The sequence below is a fragment of the Vespa mandarinia genome, chromosome 7 (assembly GCF_050613455.1).
Source record: "Vespa mandarinia isolate Hongniang chromosome 7, ASM5061345v1, whole genome shotgun sequence".
Classification (NCBI taxonomy): Eukaryota; Metazoa; Arthropoda; class Insecta; order Hymenoptera; family Vespidae; genus Vespa; species Vespa mandarinia.
In genome coordinates, this window is record NC_140816.1 from 3,296,870 (window position 1) to 3,308,134 (window position 11,265).

The 11,265-nt window shown below is 30.7% G+C and overlaps 1 protein-coding gene across 6 annotated transcripts; it reads left to right on the plus strand.

Moving 5' to 3' along the window:
* Window positions 1-8: 8 nt before the first annotated feature.
* On the plus strand, window positions 9-10,228 carry syd (JNK-interacting protein syd). 6 transcript variants are annotated; one of them, XM_035863024.2, is made up of 21 exons: window positions 9-212; window positions 316-591; window positions 849-957; window positions 1,177-1,491; window positions 1,613-1,733; window positions 2,170-2,577; window positions 2,720-2,920; window positions 2,999-3,034; window positions 3,413-3,430; window positions 3,635-3,692; window positions 3,771-3,827; window positions 3,903-4,241; window positions 4,330-4,500; window positions 6,079-6,280; window positions 6,385-7,274; window positions 7,400-7,619; window positions 7,692-7,977; window positions 8,068-8,265; window positions 8,326-8,415; window positions 8,524-8,584; window positions 9,121-9,261. In XM_035863024.2, the coding sequence occupies exons 4-21, from the start codon at window positions 1,198-1,200 to the stop codon at window positions 9,122-9,124; spliced, it is 3,654 nt and encodes a 1,217-aa protein (XP_035718917.1). In that variant the 5' UTR covers window positions 9-212; window positions 316-591; window positions 849-957; window positions 1,177-1,197; the 3' UTR covers window positions 9,125-9,261. The 6 variants fall into 6 exon arrangements, with proteins under 6 accessions (XP_035718917.1, XP_085514479.1, XP_085514478.1 ...); XM_085658352.1 differs by lacking the exon at window positions 8,524-8,584 and having other exon boundaries at window positions 10-212; window positions 846-957; window positions 9,121-10,228; XM_035863021.2 differs by lacking the exon at window positions 8,524-8,584 and having other exon boundaries at window positions 10-212; window positions 9,121-10,228.
* Window positions 10,229-11,265: the final 1,037 nt, after the last annotated feature.

Here is an 11,265-nt window from a genome sequence, read left to right on the forward strand (position 1 = left end):
GGAACGATGCCAAAGCCATCTAACGGACGAGGTCACGTATTTGCTTGCATTTGACCGAGTGCAATTTTAGGATCTATTTGTGAACACATTGAGGAACAGTCGTATATAGTAAAATTCGGTTGTGGTGGAAAAGAACGAAAAAAAAATGGCGAATATTCGTGATTGAGAACGACCAACAAAGTCAAAGGAATTGACAGCGAGAAAAGAGCTCGGTAAATTTTGCGTCTGTGACGTTACTTAATGAACGAATAAATTTTTTCTTTCTTTTTATCGTCGTAACACGTATCGCGTCCAATGTATTATTTGCTTTTCTAGAAAAACGAGTGAAACTTACATCGCAAATAAAAAGTTATTACCAGGACGGTGATTGCGAAACGTCATAAAACAATTCATACGAATCGAGCGACTTCGTGGGGCAAGGAGCATAACTATTACTTTCTTAAAGAGGGTTATCTCTCTCGAATGACATATATCAAATAAATGTTAACGCAATGGGCAATGTATCGAAGGATCCAATGACTTCGCATTGTACTTCGTTGTGATCTGATTTAATTTTATTCCAACGATCATTTCATTCATCGGAAACGTCAGGTGCGTCTACGAGAAAGGTTATAAAATCGTCTCTGACGTTTACCACGGTCACAGATGTAAACTTTCTTTTAAGATATTCGATTTTAGGAGTGCCGAGGAGCGCGATCTTCATCCAATATTTTTATTCCTTTTTCTTTTTCTTCTTTCCTTTTATTTTATTTTTTATTTTTTATTTTTTTTTTATTTTTTTTTTTAATTACATAATATCATCATTTATTTATTTAACAAATCGTATCATTTACATGTTTTTTTAGCAGATCTCCGATGAGAGCTCGATACACGTACAAAATGCAGAGCAGAATAATACGACGATTATATTTATATATTTTATTATCACGATAATAGGTATACTTGCCTAGATTTTAGGTAAATGGATTAATTTTTTTTCACTTTTTTTTTCCCCCCCACTTTTCTTTTTCTTTTCCTTGCAATTTTTGTCTAATATCAATGAAATGTCAATGATCTTATTTGTCAATATTTATAATCATTAAAATGGTCATAGAAAATAAAAATATGATATATGCTTGTTAAGGATATAACAAATTAAATGAATACATTTTTCTTTTTTTTTTCTTTTTTCCATAGATTTTATATAATACAATAAAGATGGATCAAGAAACAGTATATGGTACGCACGAAGACAGTCATGTTGTCATGTCTGAAAAAGTACAGTCCTTGGCAGGCAGTATTTATCAAGAATTTGAAAAGATGATTGCAAGATATGACGAAGATGTAGTCAAAGACCTAATGCCTTTGCTAGTCAATGTTTTAGAATGTTTAGATGTATCCTATACAGAAAATCAAGAACGCGAAGTTGAATTAGAATTATTAAGGGAGGATAACGAACAGCTAGTTACACAATATGAGAGAGAAAAGCAACTGAGGAAAACGTCTGATCAGGTAAAATTCTTTTTCTAATTTTATTTTTATTTCCTGTTCTTAACGAATGCTATTATTTTTTTATTACAAAATGTGTGCGTATTGCTATTTAAAAAATGAGAAATTTTTTATTGTTCATCAGAAATTGCTCGAGCAAGAAGATGTTGCAGAAGATGAAAGGAAAGAATTATTATCAAGAATTGACAGTTTAGAGTCAATTGTAAGAATGTTGGAGCTGAAAACAAAGAATTCGCAAGATCACGGTACAATTGCCAATGGTTCTTCCAGTACATCCTCTCTTAGCACATCTTTTCACAGTAGAGTAGAATAATTCTTTTTTTTTTCTTTTTGTTTTCATCATATATATGATTTTACAATGGATTATAGATCTCATGGTATTTGGATCAATTGATAAATACTTCATATCATACGTTTTTATGTATATTCTTTTATTTACATTGCATGATTTTTATCCTATTATGTTATTTCTAAAGTACTCTTTATATTTCTTCGTTATTGTATATAATTTATTATCGTCATTAATAAAGTAGTTGATAGTTAATTTTATTTTATATTATATTTTATTTATATAAGAATTTCTTTTTTTACATCCTATAGTAGAGAACAGCAATGTGTTTTGTCCTTTTATCAATCAGTCTTTATATATTATTCTTTAACAATATTTTATTTCTGCTTTAGTTGTTCGTCTCGAAGAAAAGGAAACAGAGCTAAAACGTGAATACGCCCGCCTACATGACAGATATACAGAATTATTTAAGACACATGTAGATTATATGGAAAGAACAAAAATGTTGGTTGGTAGTACGGAAAGATTAGAAAATGCAACTGGTGGTCGTGGTCCATCAAGATTGCCTTCTCTTGGTTTAGCTCACATGTCAAGAAGTTCTGGTCCTTTAAGTTATGGATTTCAAAGTTTAGAAGCAAGTATAAATGCAGAAGAACCTCAAGATGAAAGCCCACCAAATGCTGCAAATTTAAGAACTGAAATGTTGGATAGTAGTAGTGAAGCTGCAATAGAAACCTCTGATAAAAGTCAATTAACAGATCAGCCTGAACAAGAAAATAAGACTACTGCAATTTCCAGACGTATGTTATCATAATATTTGAAATAGATTATTTTGTTTTTATTATATATATATATATATATATATATATATATATATATATATATATAAATATATACACACACACACACACACCTTTTTTTTTTGTTATCATTTAATTATAGATGAAAGTCCTGAGACTGAATTGCCACCACCACTGATAACACCGACGACACCAAGTGGAATGGAGAAATTAGCTACAACACCAAGTGGTGGTAGAAGTAAAACTGAAAGAGAACAAAGAAGTGGCAATACATTATATCAGGAACTTAGTTTCCAAGATGCAGATGCATTAGGTGAAATGGATGAAGGTGCAGATATCACAGGTAAAAACGCATATAAATTGTCGAATTTTATATTCATAATACATATTTGTAATTAACTTGTGATTGTTATAATTATAGGTAGTTGGGTCCATCCTGGTGAATATGCATCATCGGGTACGTTTAACGAAAAGATTACAAATCAATATAAATTTGGTTATGTGTGTTTATTCATTATCTAAATTCTAACAATAGTAAAGTATCAAAGCTCTTTAACTATAAGGCATTTTCATGTTCTGATAACACATTTACACTATGAAACAATATAAAGATGATTATAATTTTATCAAAGTAAATAACTTACTCAAATCTATATCATTTAAAGGACATAAGATTCATTTTCAAACTTTCTACTCTAATTAAGAACTTTAATAATAGAAGTATTATTTCCTAATATGTCTGGATGTTTCATCCATCGCTTGCCTTTTCACACTATGCTGACTTCTACTGAAACTCTGATGAATGATGCATGCAATATATAATCTAATCACGCAGTCAATGACAACTTTTATGGTAAGCTATTTATCTTTTTTATCTATCTTATATTCACATTTAGAAAGATATATTAGGAAGAATTATTTATATGTTAAAAGTTTCTTTCATTAACACAATATTATGTAGTATTTTTACTAAACGCTTTTTTATAATATTAAATTTTATATGTAGACTAATATATAATATATATTCATACTTGAAATAATATTTTGTACTCTTTAGGAATGGGAAAAGAAGTGGAAAATCTTATTATGGAAAATAATGAATTACTAGCTACAAAGTAAGCTATCTTATATTATTGAAAAAGAAAATAATTTAATAGAAAACAATGGTTTCATTATTGCATTTTATCTTTCAGGAATGCCCTTAACGTAGTTAAAGATGATTTAATAGTTAAAGTGGATGAACTGACTAGGTAATTAATTTAGATTATTTTAACTTTTGATTTTTTTATTTATTTTTTCTTCAACTAATCATTTACTTACTTCAGCGAGCAAGAAATATTACGCGAGGAAGTTCGTGGTTTGCAGCAAACTAAGGATCGCTTACGTCAACGTGTTGCGGCACTTGAAGAAGAATTAAAGAAAGTGAAAGAGGATGCTGAGGCTGTCGCAAAAGCAGCGAAGAGCGATGACGAAGAGGACGTGCCTTTAGCTCAAAGAAAAAGATTTACAAGAGTGGAAATGGCCAGAGTTCTCATGGAAAGAAATCAATATAAGGAAAGATTTATGGAACTTCAAGAAGCTGTTAGGTGGACTGAAATAATTAGAGCAAATAAAATTGATCCTTCCAATACGTCAGGAGGAAAAGGTTCACAATTTTGGAAGTTGTTAGTATCAAATAAATAAAAGATCAATATAAATATGTATAATAAGAGATAAGAAAACAATGAATCTTTTCGTCTTTTTTCTTTGTAGTTTTAGCAGTCTCTTCACAACAACTGATCGTGGGAATTTAGTTCGTGGAACACATACCTTACCTCATATTCGCTATAGTGCACCAACGAATCAAGTTGTTCCAGCCGTGAGCACCATGCGTAAACACACGTTGAAAAATCGCCATGACTTTCTCGACCAAGGAGACACCATGTGAGAAATCAATCCTATTCTATATACATGCACCTTGATGTTATGTCAATCTGACATCACAGCCTGCCTGATTTTTATCTGTTATTTAGATACAAATTTATTTATTGAGTATTGAGCTTTATACATCATAAAACATCAATCTTAATCTGTGATTTATCGCGCAATGAAAGTTTTTAGTGCAAATGCACACAATTATGGAGCTTAATTTATATATAGATATAATATATATATATATACATATATTTATGAATATATATACATGTATATGTATATACAGATATGTATATACATATACATATATATACACATACACATACACACCATATATATATATATATACTTTGATACTGTTATATATCAAAGCTGCCATAATAATTACTTTTAGTAAAATTCTTTTTTATAAAAGTTTTTGGAAAAATAATCTCTTCTAAATGGGAAATAATTATTATAGAATGAATTGCGGTCATCTTTCCAGATTAGAATCCTCTTTGGTCTGTTGGGATCCATAATGTTTTCTTACCTCTTACAAATAGTCTTGATTGCTCTTAAAAGACGTGAGTCTTCTTTGCATAATTTAGAATTTAAACTGACCAATTTGAACGTACTATTGCTGCTAACACATTATCGTGTTCCATTTCCCCTTTTACATTCATTGATTAATTATCTTGAGCAATAAATTTTTGAAATAAATTTTGACTTAAGATATCAATGGTTTTATACGAAAGAGTTTTATATTTCGTACATATATTACTTTTTTTCTCTCTCTCTGTTTGCTATATTTTATCCCTTCTCTAAAGTCTAATTTCCTAGTCTTCATATACAAGTAACATATTTGTAAAGTACATATACCGATTTTTATGTGATTTACATTTAATAAAATAACTTGCAAATGATAAAAGTATAATAACTAATGAGATAAATTGACTGTTACCTTTCTGAAATATGCTTGAAAAGCTGTAGTTTTGTAAATAAGAGTTTGTATATTTTTTGGAAAACTGATAATATATTCGATCATTATTGATCGATGAATAAATGAAGTTATGAGTATGTTAAACTTGGCTTTTATTTCGATGTCGTTACTTCGCTTTTGTCTCATTATTCGGGTTTTCTTGCCTCACCTTCATGGCGTTATCAAGAGATTCCTGGTTTTTCTGGCTTTCATTGGGGTGCTTATTGGTCAGCAGGTAAATCTGTTCTGCTATATTCCTAACTTTTCTGCTTTGACACCTGTATTCTGATTTTGTGAGAGATGGTCCTTGGCATGAATAATGATTCCAAGAGAATATTTTCTTTCATTTTTTCTTTAATTTTAAAATTCGTTCAAATAAGGAATGAAAAAAATTGGGACATGCTCACATAAAAATAATGTATAATATTGAAATACTAAAAGTATTTCAACATAAAACATAGGAAGAAATATTAGTAATAAAATGAATCTTGGTAAGACCAGATATTTGAAGACAACAAATCTGAAATTAGACATTTTAAATCATTCAATTCCTCATTCCCTTGCATTACGCTTGTTTAAATTGTTACATTTAAAATAAATATATTGTGCATTTAAAACGTACTTTACAGATCTTCTGAAAAGCTCGTAGCACGCCGAGCAAACGAACGAAGAGAACAATATCGTCAAGTCAGGGCACACGTAAGAAAAGAAGACGGTCGATTACAAGCTTATGGATGGAGTTTGCCAGGAAAACCAATAGCACCAGTAAGACAACCTGTACCAGTACCAGTATATTGTAGGCCTCTTCAAGAAACAGAACCAGGAATGAAAGTAAGTATACTGTTTTAATATTTAATAAAGAATTTATCGTTTCTTTTTTCATTTTTTTTTTCTTGTTCAGATTTTCGAAACATTAACAAACTTTCTTTATATAGATTTGGTGTGGAGCTGGTGTAAATCTAACTGGAGGCAAAACACCAGATGGTGGTTGTATGATTGGAGGAAGTGTATTTTATGCAGCTGAAGCATCAGAAACAAATACAACTAAAACAGAAGCTGAAGATGCGGTTGAACATTTAGACAATGAACTTCAAGAAAATGAACAACGTAGATTGGAGGCAGAACAATTGGAACAGAAACTTAGTTCCTTGGTCTGGATTTGCACATCGACTCAAAAGATGTCAAAAGTTACAGTTATAGATGCCAATAATCCAGCAGATATTTTAGAGGTTTTCAGTGTTTGTCAAGGACATTTACTTTCCATTGCTAGTGTACCTGGTGCCATGGAAAGTGATTATCCTAAAAACTTGAAGGAGAATTCGACATATAAACTTAATAATAAAAATGGTGATAACATAGATAGTAATCATGATGAATCGGTCATAATCGAACATATTGATCAGAACGAACAGAAAAAAATCCAAGAAGCGACTTCTATCGAGAACAATAAACAGGAGAATGGTAATTCTGTCGAAGAACAAAGTAATGAAACTGTAGAAAAAACAAAAGATACGGATCAGAGTTCGAGTGCCGGACCCCAAAGTTTGGAAAGTGTAGATAGCGAAACAGCAAATTTAGGAAAGATTTATTTTATTAAATGCAATTCAGAAGTAGTGAACGATGAATTAAATTGCAAAGAAGATAAGAACGAGGAAGACGAAAATAAGGAAATAGAGGAAAGTACACCTATCGAAAAAATGTCATCAATACAACCAACTATGTGGCTGGGAGCTCAAAATGGTGCTGTTTTTGTACACTCGGCTGTTGCCAAATGGTCTGTTTGCTTGCATTTTGTAAAATTAAAGGATGCGGCTGTGGCTATCGTGTATGTAAAGTATTAAATATTACTTGTATATTATTTACATGTGATAAAATTACCTATATAATTTGCTTATAATCAAACTATTTTTTTTTTATTTTTTTTTTTTTTTTTTTTTTTTTTTTTTATAGGCACGTTCAAGGCCGCGTTTTAGTTGCTTTGGCCGATGGAACTGTAGCTTTGTTCCGAAGGGGCCCAGATGGTCAATGGGACCTTTCTCAGTATCATGTTATTACTTTAGGAAGCCCACAACACTCGATCAGATGTATGACCGCTGTCAGTGGAAAAACAGTATGGTGTGGATATAGAAACAAAATCCATGTGATAGATCCTATTAGAATGACTGTTGAAGTAAGCATTTTGAAACAATTTGTTTTATTTAATGAAGAATAAATAAATGTATAAAATAATGCAATGTTTCAGTGCACTGTCGATGCTCATCCTAGAAGAGAGTCACAAGTGAGACAATTGGCATGGCTAGGCGAGGGCGTTTGGGTTAGCATTCGATTGGATTCAACATTAAGACTCTATCATGCACATACTTATCAACATCTACAAGATGTTGATATAGAACCTTATGTCAGTAAAATGCTGGGAACAGGGAAACTCGGATTTTCTTTTGTACGAATCACAGCTTTATTAATTTCCTCAAATAGGTTGTGGATTGGTACTGGAAATGGAGTGATAATTTCAGTACCACTATCCGAAAGTGCGTTTATATAAAAATAATCTTTTTATAGATTAATACGTTGTATTTATATGATCTATTTATATATCATATTACATACAATTTTTATAGGTGCAGGCGGTTCAATGGCAGTATCCAGAGTTCAAACGGGAGCTAATAAAGGTGATGCACCAGGAATTGGTGTTAGAGTCTTTGCATCGGAACGAGGTGTTGCAGTTGGAAGCTTTATACCGTATTGTAGTATGGCTCATGCCCAACTAAGTTTTCATGGGCACAGAGATGCCGTAAAAATGTTTGTCGCCGTACCTGGTAAGTTTACGTATTATGGCGTTGTTAAATTAAAAATTTTTTAATACATAAATCTTTTAGGCCACGGTGGTCAAAGTGCAGCAACCGATGGTTCACAGCCTGCGATGCTTGTATTATCAGGGGGCGAAGGTTACATTGATTTTAGAGTCGGTAAGTAAGCATTACCAGATTTATCATGTACTTAACATATAATAACGTAAGTCTTTTTTAACTATCATAAGTATGTCAAAATGTAATGTGTGATGGTGACAATTTTAGCAGAAGAAGCAGAAGACGAAAGTGATGTGGCAACTCATCTAATAGTTTGGCAATTGGTCAGGTATGCCCCCAGAGATAGAAAAAAAGCAAAAAAAAAAGAAAAAAAGGAAAATAATGAAAAAATAAAACAAAAAAAAGAAAATATTTTTATTTCAGCATATGTTAATATTCGTATTAATAACCCTCGGTTACGAAGACCTATACTAACAGAACATTCCTTTCTTCTGTTGCACTATATAACGAAATTTGACTAACATTTGACTGGCTGGCTTCATATTTATCCATTACCGATTAAAAAGTGTGTTGTATTATAAATGATTTTTCATAAATTTTAAACGTCATGATAAATTGCTTATAAACGTATAGCAAAATCTGTTGGCTTCACTTTAAAAAAAAAATTATTATCACTATTTTTTTGTAAAGAACTGTATAGGATCAATTATATATCTGTTGCCTTTATTCTCTGGGGGTGGTCCTTTCCAGCTGACATGTATTTATTGTATTATATGAACGAAAACTGATATTTGCACTTTCCTTATATATTATAAAAGAAAGAAGTTAATTAATTGTCACACGAAATATTTACCAAATTTTTAGGTGATGGAGAAGAAACAGAAGAGAGTATCGAACGGTCTAATGCTATAATAGCAGCCAATGCTGACGAACATGGTGAACAAAGTCATCTTATCGTTTGGCAAGTCCAGTGTCCGATATCGATGCCCAGTTAGCCTATGAAATGGGAAGACAACTTCATCATGGTGCACGGATAGCTTATGTCTCAATAATGTTTGATCAACAAATCCCCATATGTTGGAAACAAACAAAAAGTCAATGAATGATATTTGTTGATTCATGAAAGAAAAAGAAAAAAAAAATATGCGATCGTAATATAACTTTAAAAATAATATGGTTTCGTACAGCAGTATAAGGAAAAGCGTTTTAAACAATAATAAGTAACATTTTGCGATAAACATATAAGATCTCTGCATGTATTGCATTTACTCTGCTTCTACGTTGAGTAATCTAGGAGGAAGGAGAAGGAAAAAAATATATATATATTATATATATATATATATTTACTGAATTTGAAGTAACTTAAACAAATTTTATAAATTTCGAGATGTTCTTAGAATTAAATGCTTATCCCAATATGTTTCGGCATTTCCTAATCTGTTGTAGTTGAATCGAATTATTCTAATAATCGTATGCACTTATCACGGAATAACGTCGATTTTTATTTCACATAAGTTATTTCATATAAGGAATTATATGTTGTTAAATGTATATGAAATAAGTAACTGGGTAATCACGTTAAAAAAAAAAAAAAATATCACATTAGATAGAATTAAAAAGGGAAAAAAAAACGTTGGGCATTAAAAGGGCACTAAAGTTATAATGTTCTTGCCATAAATCGATGCGACGAACAAACAATAAGAAATAAAATCTAATGAATTTGGAAATATTGCCGTGACATAGTTATTCATATATCGCATTTGTTCTAAGCATTGTTTCACTATAAAAGTCAAATGGGATAAGTGGTGCAATTAACTCAGGCAGAATTTAGTTATAGAATTATAATTTACTGCGTCTTTTAATTCATTTTACTTCTACAAAAAAAAAAAAAAAGAAAAGAAAAAACGAAGAAAAAGAAGAAGAAGAAGAAAGAAGGAAGGAAGAAGAAGAAAAGAAAAAAAAAACGAAAGAAAATATACATCATATATAATCCATTTGTTATTATTTGCGAATGAACTTCACGAAATCGTCTTTTACGATTGTTCATAATTTCGACGGATTTAAATCAGCCAATTATGTAAATATTATAACCATTTTTATAGCGCAAATAGGAACGTAATTATTTAATTATTTATTGACGGAAATAATGAATTATAATTTCAATAAGAAAATTCTTTCTTTCCGTCTTTTAAAGCTTTACGTTCTCTTCAATATACATACGTATATTACCAAAGACATGGATCTATTTGTTATGTCTGTCTATTTATCTATCTATCTATCTACCTATGTATCTACCCATCTATCTACCTACCTATCTATCTATCTACCTATCTATCTATCTATATTTTTCTTTGTTTGCGTTGTCAGTGATTCAACGTTCAAATTCTCGTTTCTATAAACAAGTTAGACGTTAGGATCGACTGAAGGTGAAATCTTTTTAGTAATTACTTTTATTTTTTCTTGAGCTCTATTCACAGCCATTTAAAACTTATGAAATTTTATAATTGCCTACGTTATTATCGCAAACGCGACGATTAAGAGGATGAAGATTGTGCGTAACTGTGAGAGCTCGCTTATAATAACGAGCTCAGATCTGTACCTGGCTCAGCTGAAGCTGCAACGACATTAATAAAGAGTTGCAAAAATAAAAATATGCATACGACTTTTTTTTTTTTTTTATTTTTGTTTTTTTTTTTTTTTCTTTTTTTGTTTTATGTCTTTTCTCATAGCTTCTCTCGTATTTGTCCTTCGCAAAATATGAAAGAAAAAAAACAAAAAAAGGTAAAAAAAAATGTATTTATTTATTAATTTTTTCTTTTCGATTTCAACAATGAATCTAACGGAACCGATCGAGAATTTTTCTTGCCTAACTTCAATAAAAGCAATAAAATTCATTATTGAAAAAATATCTGCTCGATCGAGCGAAAAGATAGAACAAAAGAACTAAAAAACACATAAGTAATATTAAATGACAAGGTTAGGTTATGTATATGTATATTTATCATGTTA